Here is a 19,609-nt window from a genome sequence, read left to right on the forward strand (position 1 = left end):
GAATGAACAATGAGAGATTAAAGTATATAAAACATGCAATATCAAGTCACTTCACTGCTACCTGTCTGGTCACCTGAGTCCCTGGGATCTGGAAAACAGTCCACCCTGTGTTCGTTAGGCTGATAAGAGAAAGATTTTGTCACTCTGAAGATGTGACAGGTTTCAACTGAAAGAAAAATGGTGGTGGTTTTGGACAGGACTGGGAAGATGAGGGAAATAACAGGGGAGCAGTGGGAGTGTGCTGAGACATCCTGAGGGTTATACCGATGGGTTGGCCAAATCACGGGGCTGTCCTTGCCACCCTGCTTTGGTGAAGCTGGACAGTCAAGTGCAACTCCTCTAAGTAATGAGATAAGGGAAGCTGAGAAAGCAACTTCCATATCATCCTGTGGAAGTGGGGAAAACAGGATGGCCATGAGGGAGTCACAAAAGAAGTTCCCCAAAGGAATGACACAGCAGCAGTAAGTCAATGAAAGACTACTTCAGGCTTTGTCAATAGGCTTGATACCAGCCTGTGGTGGTGAACAGGTTTCTGGGTATCCCAAATGACTGTGCACGTTCTTTCCTAACACATCCTCCCACAGGGATCAGCACAACAGGATGGCTACCTGTGTCTGACCCCCATCTCCCTCCCCTTCAGCCCTGCCTGCAGTGAGGTGTTGGGGCACCTGCCGCATTCACGATTCCCATCACTATCATGAAAAAAAAGATAAAAGAGCAATAGTTTAAAATTACCACTAATACACCATTAGTCACAAGCTTTTCAGGAGGGACTGGACTGAAAGAGAAAAAAAAAATGCAGTCAGAACTAGTATCACCTAAATACATCCTTAAATTAACACCAAGGAAAAATACTTTCCTTGATGTTTGTCTTGTCCAGCATAGTCTCAAACATGTCACTGATCTGAAATGTGAGACATCTGAAATGTGTTTTCCCTTTTTTTTTTAATGAAAATGGTAAACAATAGTTGTGATAAGTATGATGACTGCAGTTCTTATTATCTTCCCTCTTCCATCAAGTAATAGGATAAATTAATAACCAGGATGATTCTTGGTAGATAAGGAAGACAGAGTTTTAGCCAATATGCAACTAACTTCATCAACACTAGCTCTTGCTGTTGTACTGAACATTTTAAATTATATTATACTAAATGCTAGCATGTGTTTGACTCCTTGCAAAGGGATACTTCTACGGTTCCATGTGGATGTTACTCACATGCTCTCCGATGTAAACTCAACCTCTAGCATCTCCTGTGTCTGTAAAAGATTAATTTGTTATAAGCATATGAATTAATTTTCTTTCTCATTGGCTATGGTTGTCAATTGTTATTCTGGCTCCTGAAAGAGTTCTTCAATCAAATCAAATTTCCTTCCTACTCCAAGGTATAGTGTGAGGAGAGAAAGCATTTGAGTTAGAGTGATTTTGGAAGTCTTCTCCCTCCTTTGTTAACCATCAGTCCCCAGGCCAACTGCCCTGTTCTGTTTGGTGGTGAGGAAGAGTAGAAGGGCAGGCAGTCCTAAGTCCTGCAATAACTGGTGGCTTAAAACTGTCTAAAGGCTTGGGGTTTTACTGTATAATGTTATCAGAGGACTGATACTGCTGTATAGAAGAGAGCATTCTCAATTCTTCTGATCAAAAGGACTCCTATAACATGGACAGTACATTGACCAGTGCCCAGACAAGTTAAGGTAGACTGCCTGCTGAAATCACTGTGGAGCTGAATACCCACATACACCCTATAAGAAAAGTCAGTGAAATAGCAAATCTATAGAAGTATCTAAATTGAATACCCACATCCCACATTGAAGTCATCATGTATGTGTTCAGGCACACTGAGATAATGAAACAGTTTGAGCAACTGGCTATCAACTGGTTTTAGTACCTCAGTATGGATCTTTGGGTTTACTTTCAGGTATGTTCAAAAGAATTACAGGACAAGGAATCAGTGAATACAGTAACATCTGTGCTAGAGTATGCCCAAACTCATAAGTGCTTGTGCCAGAAAAGGAAATTCTAACAGAGAAACTTTGTGGAATGGTGACCAAGTTTTGTATTTCCAACAAAACCTATTTGAGCAACAGAGTCAAGAAAGAAGGGAAAAAGGCAACTCTGGTGTCAGAAAAAACCACCTGTTAAGAAGTTTGATGAGCTAGCAAAATCCTTCAGGATCATGTCCTTGTCCACTTTGCTGATTACGGTTTGGAAGGTTCTTTACAGGGTATATGAAGTGCATACCAAGAGGAAAAAAGCTCTCCTACCTACAATTGCTTTAAAAGAACTTATTTAGGAGGTAATACCAAAAAATGTATTTTCTTCCTGTGGCCAAGGCAGTTTTATCACTCACCTTTGGATTTAGCTGAAATGTCAAGTGAACAGTTTCTCCAAGCTGGATTTTAGCAATATCAAGGAGAACAGTGAAGAGGAGCTCATCTTTAGTGACTGCATTTTCATCATAGACTTTCATCTCAAGAACATTCTGTGAACAAAGGTACAGAATGAGGATCCTATTTTGAGACCTTACAGAGGCACAAGATGATGTACTCAGCATGTAAAGGAAAACAGAGAAAGGATGGGGAGAAGTGAGAGAGCATGTGCAACTTTGCATCCATGCAGAGAGGAAGAAAGATATTCTGAACCTAACACAGAGTTGGGTTTGTTGCTGAATGGTCCTGCAAAGTAATTTAAATGAACAAGGCTAGTAGAATCACTGAATATTGAAAAACATGTTTGGCCTCTAATTTGGTTTGAGGTCACCAGTTTTCCTTGAATTGTAGGAAGCCTTCTAGTGGTCAGGACTTTGTTGCTGTTGGTAGAATAAGAAATCGTTGGATATTAGCAGCAATTAAAATACATTAGGATGCTCCATATAATTACTTCATGGTTGCATAATTTTATCCTGTAAATTATTAAACAGATCACATGCAGATAATTACCATGGAATCTACAGAAAGAGATATGCTTTTGTTATATTGTACAAATCCCACTAAATAAATCTCCTCTTCTCTCTCCTCTGTCATGTGTCTGTTTGGATGGACAGGAGAGGGTAACAACCTCTCCGGTGCCTGACTGGTAGCTGGACACGGGATGGCTCAGAGATGCCTCCCAGAATGCTGAGCAAGTGAACTTTAACTGCTGTTTTCTCAGTGGGGCAATAATTCAGGCCTCTCTCAATGTATTCAGCAGCTCATTTTCATGTAAATTACAGGGAGCGCTTATCTCAGATTCTTACTTACGCATCAGATTTAACTGGAACTTGCTAAGAGGCTTGATGTTTATTAAAGACACACAGTTAGGCTCATGGTCTCCACACAAACACACAGATAAAACGGAGTGAGTGCATGAACTTTGCTGTCTTAGAAGTTCATAATGTGTCTCAGAAAGGTCCATACCTAAATATGATGAGTTATTGACTAGACAAATACACTGAAAGGAAGACACTCTAGATGGCAAATGACCTTGAGTTTGCAATTTACTGTCCGAAGACAGAAATGCTGCTGATCTATAAGGCCACCTATGTAAATGCACTGCTCTGTGGTCAGCCCTGTCCGTGACACTTGCTAATAGAAACATATTGTCAAGAGGCAGAGACAAACAGCCACAGCAACTTGGTTTACAGGCTAGCCATAAATAGCTTGTAAAGGATTATGGACGGTGATGGAGGTGATATGCTTAAAAGCAATGGTCTGCAGTTAGTAGAAGGCAGGCTTGCACTGAAGAGCAGATCAGTTTACCTTGCTGTGATACTGCAAGAGAATGTCCTTATCTGGCTAAAATGACTGACTTATTTTCAGAGTGACCAACTGATTCGAAGTCCCAGTTACTCCCAGCCAGCCAGGAGAGGTATGCACAGGGCGCTGGCTGGCCAAGGGAGATCTCTGGCTGTGCCACTGGGATGCTGTGTGGGAAGCAGCCAGGGGTGTCTGGGCAGTTCACGGTATCTATCTCTCCTGACAGAGGATATGAGAGCAGCATCACTGGGAGCCAGGTAAGGAGCAGAGCCAGCCCTTAGCAGGGCTGTGTGCCACCAGCTCTGGGAAGGGTCACCCTCCTGCAGCTGTGGGAGTTGTGCCCACAGTGCAAGCCTGGGAAGCTCTTTCTAGCCAACTGTGTGTGAGACATTCATCAAAGCAAATGCCTGTCAGTAAACACTGTTTTTCCTGGTGAGAACCAGCACAAACATGCCCAAACTGGTCTTTTCTTCCCCAATGGGAGTGTATGATGTGGTTTTACTGAGCTCTGGCTACCAGGATTTGGGAAGATAAATACCTCAACAAAACACAAGACAGGAAAGGAGAAAATAACCAGACCAGCAGACTCTGGTTCTGCTCAGAGGCTAATGAGCAGAGGAATTGCAGTGTGTACAGAGAAACCTGCAAGAGCCTTAACTTAACTGCTGAGCTTTAGTTGTCCCAGATCCCCAGGTTACATTTTTGCAGCCCACACTCAAGCGACAGCCACCACCACCATGCTGCTGTTGCCACACACTGAAAATTACTGCAGCTAATGCCACATGTCTTGTCTCCTGCTGCAAATTTACTGAAAGTAAGCATAAGGTCTTCCCAAACACTACTCCCTGAAGGACTAGTTCAAGCAGCTTTTGCGGCCAAGATATTTTTTTAGCTGTTCTATGTGGTATTGCAGTTTTAAAAATCCTTTCAGGAGGAGCAGGTGCTCGTGTGCAAGAGTTGCAGATCAGTGAGTGTTTGTTCCCATGCTGAGATGTTTGTCCCTTGCCTTTCACCTCTCTGATAAACCTTCAGGGCTTCATGAAATTGCGCCTCACTGTCATTTTGAAAGAAGTCAGAATTCTTTTAGGTTTGCAGGGAAAGCACTGGCTGTAGGCCACAGATGGGCAGACATGTGAAAGCTGAAAGCTATACCAAGCAAGGCCAGTACCACCTAACAGTGGAAGAAAGCCTGAGAACACCTACCATGGAAAACTTCTGCAGTCAAAGGCAAGAGGGATTGTTCACTGGAGACCCTGTGGTATTGCAGCACATTGAGCTACTCTGAATGCTCTTTTGGAGGAATTTATCAATGCTTGAGAGAGCCAGGGGACTGGCCTACTGATTTGTCACTTGAGAGAGTCCTGATCTGGCACCAGCACTAGGAAATGAATGGTGCAAGCTGTAAAGCAGAGACTGATTGCCCCTGGTGTGAAGTAAGCTTGGTTCACTTGGCCTACCAGTTATCTTTGTAGGCTCCTAAACCCTGATGTTGATGCTGTCTTTTGGAGGGAGAAGATAACGGGACTTGCAAATCTTCTTAAGCTTTAACATTTATCATCATGATAAAAGTTCATCAAGTTCTCTTTTCAAACTTCAACTGTTGCTTTGTGACTTTTTTGTATTTCTGGTCATTATAAAGGAATAGTAAAAGAGTAAAGCCCTGTGATGCTTTCACTACCTAGCTCATACGTATATTTACACTATTCAGTTTACCCTGAAATTTTCACATTTTTTCTTGAAAAGCAGTGATGAAAAAAGGAAAAGAAAAGAAAAGAAGAAAAAGCAAAAAGCAATAGAACACTATATGAATAGTTATGAAATATCTTGGTTATTTTTTACGTATCAGAAAATTAAATTTAATTTTGCTGCTACATTCTACTCCAAATCCCTTAAACCGTATCCCTGTAGTCCTTCACACATATTTATTTCTATTTACCCTAAATATTGATCACGCAATGACATCTCTGCCCAAAAGAAAAACAAGCACACTCTGCATCTTACCTTTACTTGGCTCTGGATCCTGAAGCAAAATGTTTCATTCCACACTGGATCTTTGCAGTTCTTAATGGTTTTGGTCCGGACAGTCTCCGGGGAAGCAGTGGGCAAGGACAGGCTTACATAGCAATCAGTTTGGCTAACTGTATTTAAAAAGATGTATTGTAACTAACAAATTACTACAAGTATGTTAAGCATAGCCTTATAGCACTGAATATATATAGCACATTGCAAAAAGGAGGTGTTGTTTCTATAACTTTTCTGACAGCTCCTTATTCAATACCATTCACTACTATTTGTTACCTCCTGCAGGTGGGATCTCGGGTCATTAATGGAGAGTCAAACAACTGGTAAGAAAAGAGTACACAGAACTAGTTTTACTTAACAAACCTGTTAGTGGTATGTCCCCTGTTGGTTGCAAATCAAGAGATTTCTGTGACAGAGAAGAAAAATGCCTACACATTTTAAGAGAACCTTTTCCAAGGGTAAAACACTTACTTTGAGCACTTACACAAGAGGCTGACTTTGTTCTTTGCTTTTGAGAGGGGAACAGAAGAGTTCAAAAGGGTATGGGTACAGAGGATCTTCCCCATCTGGTCTGCTGCCCCCACATGTCTGTATTCCAGTCCATGTAACGAGCTGACTGTCTCACCCAACATATGATCACATCCCTTTACCATGAAAAACAATATGCAAATATAGGGGTGCACTTTTGTCTGTGATTTAAATTCTGACCCCTGAAAGAAAATTCTAATTTCTGATAAAGGTGGTAATGTAACAGAAGGTCACACAGTTAGCTGTAAGTATGGCATTAAATCTTAATACACAGCAGTTACTTTGGGTTTGCTCTGTCTCCCAGAAACCACACCCACACCTGGCTTGGTGGGCACAGCTATCACAGAATCATAGAATGGCCTGGGTTGGAAGGGATCTTAAAGTCCACTTAGTTCCAACCCCCCTGCTGTGGGCAGGGGCACCTCCCACTAGACCAGGTTGTTCTGTGTGCTGGGCACTGCCACAGGGTGTTGATGAATTGTCTCTTGTGGGTTGCCAGAGTTTTCAGGTGAGAAGCAGGTTGGGTACTTGTATACCTGCGCAACTAACTTTCCTTCTGTGTGTCAGTCTGATGTACGTAGAGTATTTGGTGGTGGTTAGGAATCTCTCTGATACTGCTAAGAAGATCATTGATTTTTAGCAGGGAGCAATGCAAGGCATTTGCTCCTTAGAGCATAAAAGAATTGATGCCTCGTGAACCTGTGGTAACAAACTGAGGCCCTGATAATATAGTGAAGAATGGTGGGACTGTCTCTCTACACTGTCATCCACCCTTTCCAGCCCTCCCATGTTGAGCAAATCTGCTGTCCTTTCTAGGGAATGGACATTTCTTCTGTCTGCTGGACAACTAGAGCTGTCTTCAGTGTTTCCAGCTTCAAGAACTTGTTGTGTATTCACAGTATAGCTCAGACTTGGGTATAATAACAGGCAGTTTGGCACTGTGGGATAAATGCTGAGAAGCAGTATGACCAATCAGGTAACATGCTGGAAAACGTCTCATGACATGTTGGCTCCAGTCCCACCTCTGCTCCAGACTGCTAAGTCACTCTGGGCAATTGGTTTAATTTAAATTTATCTTGCTTCTCCATCTGCATTTCCCCATGCATAAAACAGTGATAACTATCCTTTCCTCTTTTGTAATCTGCTGGGATGTGACCCAGGAAGAGAGTGTCTGATCAGTAACTATATAATTCTTTCTCTACCAGTCTCTTGGTTCTCATTCCACATTTTCTTTAAACTTGTGGGGTAAACCATGTTGCAATAAATAGGTGTTGCTTAAAGCAATTTGTGCAATCAGGGTATGTATGATTTATCTTTCAAGTCTTCTGATACTGTCTGAACATGGAACATCTTCCATTTTTTCAGCATACACTTGATAGTTTCCCCCTTACTGCCGAAAGTAGGTAAGAAATTACTTCAACATTGCAATAAGTTTAAAAATATCCTAATATTACATACAAGAATTAGAGACATCTGTATTTGCAATTTTAAAATGCAGAATATATCCAATATATCTATTGATAACAATTTATTGGTAACAAAACATTTTGTTCATCTGTCTCCCACACACTATTTTTAAAAAATTCTTTCATTGATTTTTAACATTTGAAAAAGATAATACTAACTTTGCATAGGTATTTCCTCAGATGGTGCCAGAGAAGCAGGCTGTTTCTTCAGCAACTGTATCTGCAGTTATTCACTAATGATATATGTGTGTTTTAGAGAATTTGTTCATTTATGGTCTGGGATATCTCTTTCTTACACATACAAGCTATGACTCCTGATTTCGAAGAAAGGCATTCATTATTTTCAGAGTATCAAAGAAGTGCTAAACTTGTGACTTACACTCATGTGTCTAGATAGAGTTGTGGTAGGTTCAGTTCTTCATCCTCTCTGAATACAATCTACACCCGACCTGAGAGGCTAATCTAGTCTTTAGCAAGGCTGATCACCCTTAATAAGAGCAAAAACAGAGTCCCACAATCTGATGATCCACATTTAACACCAACTAGGTTAGCAACCAGTGAGGTCTCAGTCTCAACATAGCCTAAGACAAGAATGGAGACAAAGATATCCGACTCTGAAAACAAACAATTAAAGGCAGGACACTGCACAAAGAATAACAAATTATACCCCAGAACTATAATATTGCAGGATGCATCTGACAACTTACCTATACAACTCAAATTTAATTAGATTTTGGACCAGATCCCAAATACACAATGTTAAACATAAGTGCAGGTGGTGAGATTTAGCACTGACATCCTTTTGCATACACTTTTAGCCCTGGAGAGGAACAGACAGATGCTCACTCAGTGTCTCCCATGTTGCATTCTCTTCCACTCTTTTCCTGCCTCCATCATAAAATGCTTTAACTGTTACCAGCTATGAAACATACCCAAACTGAAGAGGATTGACTTAGGCAGCCTGGCATACGAAAAAGAGCTGAAAGACCTGAGTTTGCTAATTAAACAACACCAAAAAACATTGTCAAATAGTCAATTCTGTGATGTCCAAATGATTGATACAAAGAGGATAATGATCTGTGGTTCTGTGTGGCCAGAGGGAAAAATTAGAAGACTGCTCCAGCTCTTAGAGGATTTCCTCTAACAAAAGAGATTTTATACATTTTCTAGGCAACTAGAAAAGGTAAATTTTATAGGTAACTCATTTCGGACTGTATTAGTAGCCAGACATGCATGAAACAGTGACAGACAAGCTAAACTTCATCCTGCTTCAGGAGATGAGGACCAGCCCAGGTGAACCCACAAGGTTGTCATATGGAATTGCTGCCATGTTTATGCTGCAAGGCAGAAAACAGGATAATCATGTCACATCAATTATAGTGCATGGAAAACAACTAAGCCATTTCCCTGCCAGGGTTGAGTCTCAGGGAAAGAAGTGATAGGATATACTTATATGGTACACTAGGCCAAGAGATCAATTACCAGATAGCTGGGTGCTGTCTCCAAAACAGCTCCAAACTTCCTTCTTTGACACATATGAAATAAAACTGGAAGTTCCTTGGAAGAGTTGCCACCTTTTCATTCCAAACAGGTATAGTGTCTGAGGAACAAGGCCTAAATCCATATGATACAATCATCAAAATGAAACAACACAAAAAGCAACACAATGTAATGCAGAGAATCCCATGCACAGCTGAACTACAAATCATGCATTTCCATAGGCATACTCTTTTTAGACTTTTTTAAAGCCTTACCACTATTTCACTGTTCCCACCCTCAGATAATCAGCCCATAGGACCCAAAAAGTTGTATATTTTTGGAAAAGAGGTATTATCAAACAGTCAGATTTTCTTTGTTCCACCTTAGACCATCTAGGGGTCATATGTGGTGCAATCTCAGCTCTATCACTAGGTAAGATTTTTAAGAAGGTTCTTCCATTTCCTGTTAAAAATAAACTAGCCAAAATATAAGTCTTGGTCAGACATCAACACTGTTGATGCAGTCACAGAGGGTAGTTACAGCATCTAAAGAAACCATTATCAAAAGAAAACAGAGTAGAAACAGACTTGGAAACAGGCTGCAAGCAGTACACACAAATGCCTTGGATTTCAAAGAAAACAGGGATGCTAACAAAATCAATACCAGAAAGAGCTGAACCACCAAATCAACACTCATAAATTTTCTTTTTTTCAGAAACTGTTCACAAGAATGTTGTGAGGGAATGTAAGGGAATAGAAACAAAACTGGTTTTTGGTGTAGCTAAAAGCTTTTTTTCCTTAAGTATCATTATTTTGACTCAGAAATGCCTCTGACATGCTTAATAAAAACAGGCACTTATGGTACTTTTACTGTCTTCCAGGGTTTTTCTGAAAAACATCATGGGAGATGTAATCTTATGCAGGAACTGACACTAAGCTGCGGCACTGACAGTGCACTGCAGAAGGAATTCTGATTTGAACTTATCTATTGAGACTCAGAGTTTTGAAACAAAAACTTTGCTACTGAATGAATAACCTTTATTGCAGGGACATTTCTTCTAGATATTTTTTCTTTCAAGTAAAATTTGGTGCTGAATAGAAGTTACCAAAAAGCTGTAGCTCAATATAATGGTGAGGACAAGGTTGGCTGACTAGCACGAGGTATTCTCCTTTCTCTGTGTTTGATCTCTCTGAGAACCAGAAAATATTTACAAATATGATGAGGGAGGTTTAAAATATCCCAAAATCTCATTTACAGGAAGAAGCTAGCTTTGATGGTCTGTAGGAGCTTACTGTGCACATAAATAAAAATAGATACTTTGAGATGTTCTTTTGTTCTATGGTGAAGATGGAGGAGCTATGCCTAAGGAAACAGCATGAAAATAATAAGGCACATGATTATAACTAAGTAACAAAAATAGGATGCAATATGCCACCTCATTTCTCTCAGGATGGTTTGCAGTAATAAATATGAAGGTAAAGACACTGATGCTGATAGATTAGTTTGGTGAGAAAAATGCCATAACAGACTGAAACAACTCACAGGAAGCAGGAGTGTTTACACCACCATGTAAATAGGTCCTTGTGTGCCTGAGAATTCTGCCTAGAGTCAGTAAATGTCAGTCACCATTTTGTGAATTAAATTTTGGACCTACCGGGCATAACACAGGGGAGAAAATTAAAATTTGGTTATTTTGGTTTACTTGATAAGAAAATAATCCATTCAGCCTGGATTAAAAGCTTCCATTGCAGCAGTGGGTCATCCTGACATAAATGCTATGATTTAGTTGCAATTGTCAATGTGCACTTTGCTTTTGACAGCCAAGTCTCCACATTTTACACATCTTTTCTACGAAGATGTCACCATCAGTTTCTTTCACATCAAAGTAAGCCACAGAAAAACACACAGCCTCCAAACTGTTGTTTTGTTGTTTGGTTGGGTTTTTTTTAATCACAACTAATCCTATTTTTACAGTGAAATTAAATGATCTTATATTCTGGCTGGAGTCCTTCAGGACTCACAACTGGTCTAGAAGCCTACAGTCTACAGTGAGTAAGAATGAATGAAAGCATTAAGAATAGATATATTTGAGTAACAAGAAACATTCATACCTCGACTTCTTTTGTCTAATTTTCATTCTTGAACTGAAAGGGAACTCCTAAAAAAACATAGTCAAGATTGGTCCTGAACAAGTAAGAAAAGATGAATGCCTTTTTCAGGAAGATATTCAGAAATATGGTCAATTTTTTAGCAGAATATGATGCAAACAAAAGCACCAAAACTTTTGAGTGAACCTTACTTTCAACTTTCACTGGCTACTACTGCAGCACTACTTTATTGTCTCCTGCTGAGAGTACAGTCAGAGAAAGTACCCAAGAGAGGAGCCACAGTCCCATGTGGACACTCTCCTGTATCTTCTCAGCAGTGCAAGCTATCACAGCCATGCCAAATGTAGCCTCTCTACTTTGCATTGACTTCCCACATAATAGCAAATCCCATCTGGGTTCTTGGTCCTTATCTACAACATAATCAGTGTCCTTGGTTTACAAAAAAGGTTGCCCAAAGCTCCAGAGACCATCACTGATAAAGGTCCTCAAGCTCTGAGAACCTTGCCGGTGGGCAAGGCTTTCCCTGGCACTACTCCAGGTCTTCAAAACCTCCACAGTGACCAAAGTATACAGAAGGCCATATTGCATTGTGCTTTTATCATACCAATCACCTCAGCAGCATTCGTCTACATCCATTGGTAAGGATGCTAAGAGAGACAGATGCATAAAATAAAACAGGTTTCTGCTCAGAGGGCAGAGAGAGAATGAATCACTAATGACAGATACCAGTCACACTGCATAATGCATAACTGGATGAAAAGCAGATACTGCTGTTTTGATGAAACCAGAACAGGCACTGAGGTGTGTAAGAAAATCTATTGGGATTCAATGTATCTAAAGGTATTTAAATGTATTTTTCACAATAAAATACCAATCATGAGAAGTTGTACCTTCGCCCCCTGTCCTGATTCCAGCCAGAACAGGGTTAATTTTTGCAGTAGCCAAGAGCAGCATGGTCAGGACCCAGAGGTTATTGCTGGGAGAGGGGCAAAGGGAGTCTCTTCATTAATATTATTGCTCTTACTGCTCCCTTTCTTATCTCTCTGCTGTTTCCAGTAAATTGTTCTTATCTCAACCCATAATCTTTACCTTTTGTGCCTTCAATTCTCCTCTCCAGCCTGCCCAGGGGAGAAGCAAGTTGTTGGGAGAGTATTAGTGGGAGCATTAAATTGGGAAGTACCATTCCTAAACCATCAAACAAATACCTCAAAAAATCCTGAAGCAATTCCTGTAATGAGTAAACTTTTGTTACCAATCTTCATGTTATTTATGAATTCTTTGAATGTCCAAATGGCAACTAATAGTACTGTCAACACAGATCTATTGATATTTAATTTGTGGTTCAGGTTTAGTGTCCAGCAAAGTATACTTCTGTCTTAAACTCAACACAAAATTGTGCAACAGTAAGCAGGATATAGAGTAAAATATGGTCCTTATCAAGGATGATCAAATATTCCAATGTACAATAACTTTAAAGAAGATGTGGCAGAGTATAAGCATGAGAAAAGGAAATGCTCAGCTCACTTGTTTAAATGGTGAGAAGTCATTACACAGTTCAGCCCAAGGAAATGTGCAAACATAGAAATCCTATTCAGGAATCAAAGAACATGCTTCTTCATAAGTATCTGTTTTCTGAGTCCAAACTAGAAAGGTATTTCCTCAGCAGAGTCTGCCACTGCCTTTTAACTCTGCAAGCCAAATGGCAGAGGAGGAATGAAGGATCTTGAATCACCACGTGGATCTGTGTCCTCTCAAAGCACCATGTGGTTCTACATTGCTGGCATCACCACCTACTCATTCCAGCCTCTCTTCTCCACCCAAGCTTTTCCCTTGTTCATTTCCATTGCCTCCACCCTTTTCAAACCTGTTTTAAAACAGGTTTTGACATTTTAAAATATTATAAATATTTTGAAAGCTGTTTCAACCAGTTGTTAACTAGAAGCCCCCACTAAACAAGAGGATAATGAAGTCAACTAGGAACACGTAGCACCATCACAGCAGTCTTTAAGTTCATACCTGTTCAGTGAAGGACAAGAGCTGCAATGCCACCTGCACTGGTACAGTATTAGAGCACAGTAGCTGCTCTCACCTTTGCTTTTGAGGCAGAGATGAGCCTACCATTTACCTACGGTTCTTTACTTTCACCAGTATCTCAGTCAGCAACCAGTTCAACCTCCTAATGCCTATGTGAGGCTCCTAGTGTCCTTGCTGAAGCCCTGGCTTTGGAAATGAGGAGCTATGGTTTTGAGAAACTCTTCTTCTTTAAGATTACAGCAAGAATCTAAAGGAAGCCAGGGAGGAGCATCACACACAATACCTTTGACCACCAGAACAACTTTCAGTTCTTGCACACAGAAGCACGCAGAAGCCAGCATGGCTGCAAGATGATGCATGTACACCTACATACAACCCACTGATATCTAGCAGAAGAGATGCAATTATTTCCACGGCTGTAAGGGAATGTGCAGAGCAAGTAAGGATCTCCTTGATTATAAACAGCATTGTCCTTTTTAGTGGCAGCTTATGCTGCTATCAAGGCACAGAGGAAGCTTTTTGTCTCCACACTATTTACCATGAATACAACACAGTAAAATTGTATACAATACAATATACACTACACTCCATCATGGCTATCAAAGACTTAAGAAAGGGAAAAAAATGTAATTAATCTTGTAGACTAGAGAATACAAAACAGGTAACCTGAGGGAAACTAGGTTTATGTATGTGTTTGGTCACAATAAACTGAGGAAGAGCATGAGCAGACTTCGTTAGCATGAGTGGATGAAACCAAAAAGAAGATTGAATAGAAAGAAACAGAGGTTGTTAGGAAATGCAGCTATGAAACTGATTCACATAATATTCACTGAGATTATCCATTCATTTGTTACTCCTATTATTAACTGTGGTTATGACTTTATTATAAACATCAGTCAAGACCAGGCCTCCATTTCAACAGGTACCTCAGTAGTTATGCAATTACTTCTTGAAACTGATCTAATCTGCTTACAATTACAGTAAGAAAAGCCCTACTCCGGGATATGACATCACAGGGAGGATCTTCTTGTGATTACTGGCTGCTTTTATACCTGTTTCAGTTTCTTAACCAGTTAGGAAATCCCTGTTTACAGGGTTGTTGCACCTTGGCATTTATCCACATAATGACTTCTCAGTCCTTGTGCAGGCATTTATCCACATAATGACTTCTCCGTCCTTGTGCAGATTCTTCTTGCCAAGCATTTGTCTTGGTCTCTTTTAGGATTTCTCTCCATTAATGCAGAAGCAGCCTGTCTGAGCAGGTAGTGACATCAGGAACCTAAATGATGTGCCCTGAAAAGACACCAGCGCTCTTTTTGAAAGGACCACGTCCCAAGATTACTCTTAACCATTGCAAACATCAATGACCATGGGAAACAATTTCACCCCAAAGCGAATGTTCCATTAGCACTGGCCAGCCCAGGCAGCTGCCTGTTGGCACTGCCCATGGTGCCTGACTGCCCTCTTTGCACAGACTGTTGCTACCCCCTCACACCAGTGCTACAGTCAGAGGTAAAGTAAAAGGAAGTATACACAGCATGCTGTGATCATGTCTTCAATCAGTACTTTCCACACACAACAGTTTCCTTTGGAGAACATGGCATTGAAAGGGGTTTTGTTATTTTGATGGTGCTACGCAGGATTTAGGTGCTATAAGGAAAAACATTGGTACTACTGCCTTCGAAATTTTAAAATCAATAGGCAGTGCAGCATTGTGAGCTTGCTATGAAATTACACAGCAACATGCTCAGATTTAACCAGGCCCAGATTTAGTACTATAGCTAAAGAGAAGCCTAAAGCTTTATCTAATGAGAATGCTAATTGAGATTAGTTTTCCATACTAAAGAAACAAAAAACCTTTTTGTAGCCTTGGACTTTTCTAAATACCATGTAGGACAAGTCACTAATTTTAAAGACATTTTTTGTTTCCTGAATGGAGTATTTGTGTTAAATACACATGTGTACAAAAGTTTATATTTTAATTGTAGCCCATGAAGCAAACAGGTTTCTCTTCCATAGATGTCAATTTGCAGTGTAGAAGATATTTTATCTCCTGGAAGATCAGTGAACCCAGCCACTGGGAAAAGCGGCATGTAAAACCAGATTTGCCAGCTGTGCCAGCCCATGGCCTGCTGTGACTGCAGTGGCAGCCTCTGGGATCAGTGAGTGCCAGGTGTGCTCCAATGGGACTGTGCACAACAAAGCAGGTCTGGGCAGCCACGCTGTAAACAAGATCTGCTCTAGGGAATCTACACAACACCCATCTAGCTCTTGTTATAAACAGCACATGGGGTGAAATGCAGTGGTACTTCGGCAGCAGAGAAGTCTCTCCAGAAAGTAACTGTTCCATGGTTAAATGGTGGAAATGCAGAGCCCTGCATAAAGTTGGCTTCTATGAAATAATTGTATGACATGAAGATAAAAACGATGCCCTCTTCCAGTGATCTTGTCTGGTGGACAAGCCTTTGGAAAACAAAAACATGGAGAGCCCAGGAACCTTAGCTTGTGACTTTTGCTCGTGATGCTATCACTGTCTCCCCATTTTGCTGGTGCCCCAAGCAAACCCTGTTGGACAGTTGCAAAGAAATCGCATCCTCCAGGCAGATTTTGCAGAAATGCTGCATTTTTTAAGATTTGTGACAGCCACAAAGCTGTCACTCAGTTTTAAAGCCAGAGATAGAGGCAATCATATAATGATTAGCATTCTGCAATTCTTGAAATAAATACAAGGGGGAGATTGTCTTGCTGGAAGAGCTGATATATCTAATATGCAAAAAAGGCCTTTTCATACCAGCCAGAAAAGGACCAAGTTTTCTCATGCAGGCTTTTCTGCTGCCCATGCAAGGCAAAGAGCAAAAAGAAATGCCTGTAACTATTTAGGCAGCAATATAATCACACAGACCTCCCCAAAGAATAACATCCTGAAACTCGGAATGGTGTTTCCTTGTGACACTGAAAAAGAGTATCTGGGTTCCTGTCCAGAGCAAAGTGAGATGACAAGTATCAAAATAAGATCCCCTAATGGCCTCCAGAAGCCAATAATTTGGGATATAACAATTATATGCAAACACTACTGCTGACTCAGAAGCCAGATCTCTAAGCTACAGATGTCAAGAACCACAGAGCTCTTGGGAGAATGGGGCAGGGAAAAGCATGGTTCACTATTTGTTGTACCCCAAAGTATTTATTATATGTCAGTTCTGGGGACATAGTCTCAATCCAAATGAGATTTTGATCTGGTCTGGTATCACTATTCTTTTAAATTTTCACAAGGAAAATTTAGCCAAACTCAAAGATGCCTAGAAATTGCAACAGCTATGTCTTCATGATATGTACTACTCAGATTATAGTTACCTGATAACCTACATAATGAATGAGCAATTCCTTCTGGTTCATGAGTAAGCCTTATTCCTAACAGACTTAAACATATATTAGTAGCCTAATTCTTGTTATTACACTTACACCATGTAGAGACACAACCTTTTGTCTGATACAAAGGGAAAGGTCAAGAGATGATGATTACAGGTGACTGCCACAGCTAACCTATAATAAAAAAATAAGTCCTATGTTATATGACGTGCAAGATGTCGGGAGACATGGACACTTCAGGTCATGGTCCCTCTGCACAAAGAGGGCTCATTATGTGTGCAATGCCACAGCTGAAGGAAAGCAAAGTGTACTCATGCTTGACAGGCAGTCTTCCAAAAATAGATTTGACTCCAACAGAGCACCAATTGCTCTTTACAGCTGGAATTATTTCTGTGCCAACTTTCAACTCTCTGTCCTCGTCTCTGTCTCTCTTAACAACTTTAAATCATATGGAAATAGTAATCAAAACAAATAAATGTGAGCTACATAAAAACTGTACTACACTCTCACACTGTTTTTTTCATTCAATGTAATGCTTTTTAACACAGTCCCATTTCTTGTGCTGTGTATCACACCATGTGGCATGGCTCCACCAGCAAAATTATTTGCTCTGAGAGAGCGTATGGGTACAGGGGAGGTAAAAACTCACTGACTCTCTGCTGTGACACTGGTAACTTGGTCCTGATTCTCAGAGGGAAAATAAAATGTGGTGCTCCGTACCACACAATAAAGAAAGGCAATCGGAATGGGGAATGGAAGAAGCAGCTCCTCTCACACCCTTGTCACCTAGCACTGCTTCTTCTGGCTCTTGCTAGCAAAGACCTTCCTCCACACCTGGCATTAGAAGCAAATCTCATGTTACAGCTTCAAACCTGAAGTCAGGTAATCAATCATCTGCTCAAAATGAAGATACAGGATAAAGACTAATAGAAGATAAACAGCTAAGTAGCTATGGATTTCTGGAAGTTCTATTGTCCTTAAGAATGTAAAGATCATAATTTCCAACCATTATAAAATGCTGAGAAAGAGAGAAACATTTCTAATTTTAAGGCCAGAGGCACACGTTTGGTTATCAGCTCTGTAAGTGGTTGTCTTGATGCTATTGCCTGTCAGGGCAACTTAGAAATTCCCTTGGGCTGGTAACATTTATGCCAGAAAACAGTTCAGCTGAGATAGAAATGACAGAGAGGGAATTGAAACATCCTTTCGCTTTTCTCTGAAGATTCGCTGTTTTCAAATAAAGGCAATATCCCATGCTTGACACAATGGCAGAAAAGCAAGAATTTAGTAGTAATCTCCATAGAGGCAAATATACTTCCTGTGTTCACTTGGTCTTACTTGATATACAGTTTCATATTCACTTCCTTTCCATTTTGTTCCTGACTTGTTCTTTCTTTCTGAGTCAGATATTTGAGATATTGAGCTTTCTTTCTCCTACCTGAGTAAGTGCTGAGATTTTTTTCTCTTCATTTCCACTTTCACCCGTTCCACCAAGTCCTCAGAAACGTTTCAATGGTACTTGTTTATCCTGAAAAGTCTACTTTGAATACATTTCAGTGAAATGTAGTTGTGTTACAGAAAAAGAAGTTGTTTGACAATAAGATATATAATGCTCCTTCTATCTTTTCTTTAAAGCAAAAAGAAATTCAAAAACAGAAACTGAGAATTAACACCTGAATTTGTTCATCAAAGCTGGCTCTGAACCTTGTAAGCAGTTAAGGTACTTTACAGTACACCACAGTAGACCTTTGATGTTTCCACTAACAATAGGAACATGCTATAAACCAAAAGGTATTGTTTATGTTAAACTGTATTCTAAGCATAGTCCAAATTCAAATTTGCATCAATATTTGAAACCAAGGTGTCACTTCATACACAGATACCAGTTACAGTGCTGGTAGCAAGCACATGTTCTCTGCATTCAGAATTGAACTACTAGGGTGTGCAAAGAAAGATTGCAATACTCACACAGATCTGCCTTCCTCAGATTTTTCATTCTTATGATTTTCACAAAGAATGAACAGCAAGGGCATTCATCACTCTGCAGAAAAATTACAAAGTTTATTACCTGCATTAATGTAAAATTGTTTATGCTTCGTAAAACATACTTTATGTGCATGTTTTATACTTTATAAAACATGCACAAATTCCTGTTGCAATTTTCAAAGCCGCACAGCAAAATTGGAAGATGAACTGCTTGTACTGCTTTGGAAGTTAAAAGCATGTCTACGTAGATTTAAAAAAATGAAAATAACTTGAGGGAATATTCTGCTGTGTATATATGTCATTGACAGAAGAAATAATTTTTTGTGGCACTGATTGGTGAGTGAGGCACCATCAGCACAATGCAGCAGAACATGAAAGAAAGCAGATGCAAGAAAACAGCTTTGGAAGAGGTGTTAACAAAATTTCCTCACCCAAACCAGATGCTGGGTATTTGCAAAAGGATCATTAGCTGAAATATCAAGTGCAGAAGGAAAGACAAATAACAGACCTTACTCAAAACTATTATTAATTCTTGCAGATTTTACTACCTAAAACTTCAGCTATTGCTTCACTGGAAGCATTACCTACTTCCTCTCCCATTCTCTGCTAGCAAAATGACTCCATCAAATTCCTTAAGGAAGTTACATCACTCCTTTTTCCAGTTAGGAATGTATTCAGGTGAGAAGTTACCAACTCTCCTATCATTCTGGAATTATGATAAGCTGACCTTGGTCTGTTTTTTATGTCTAACTCCAAAACAGAAGGATGTGTTTTTATGTCTTCTGTCTGGGCTTAGGTTCTGGGTGGAAAAAGTCTCCTGTCCCTCCCCTCACCCCCCCCAATCTCTAAGAAACCTCTGCTTTTACTCTTGATGCTGTTTCAGTGGTT

General features: G+C 40.1%; 1 protein-coding gene across 3 annotated transcripts in view; it reads right to left on the reverse strand.

Annotated features, from left to right (window-relative positions):
* Positions 1–19,609, reverse strand: part of LOC103620771 (cytosolic phospholipase A2 epsilon-like) — a 35,725-nt gene that overhangs the window by 14,914 nt on the left and 1,202 nt on the right. For 2 of the 3 annotated variants that reach the window (XM_017741965.1, XM_017741964.1), the window contains exons 2-7: positions 18,704–18,776; positions 9,228–9,359; positions 5,731–5,867; positions 2,346–2,477; positions 1,217–1,257; positions 736–778 (exon numbers count right to left, since the gene is read on the reverse strand). In XM_017741965.1, coding sequence (XP_017597454.1) covers positions 736–778; positions 1,217–1,257; positions 2,346–2,477; positions 5,731–5,867; positions 9,228–9,359; positions 18,704–18,776 — 558 coding nt within the window. The remainder of the gene's footprint in view (positions 1–735; positions 779–1,216; positions 1,258–2,345; positions 2,478–5,730; positions 5,868–9,227; positions 9,360–18,703; positions 18,777–19,609) is intronic. The other variant, XM_008639471.2, reaches the window with a different exon arrangement.

The sequence above is a fragment of the Corvus brachyrhynchos genome, unplaced genomic scaffold (assembly GCF_000691975.1).
Source record: "Corvus brachyrhynchos isolate BGI_N302 unplaced genomic scaffold, ASM69197v1 scaffold115, whole genome shotgun sequence".
Classification (NCBI taxonomy): Eukaryota; Metazoa; Chordata; class Aves; order Passeriformes; family Corvidae; genus Corvus; species Corvus brachyrhynchos.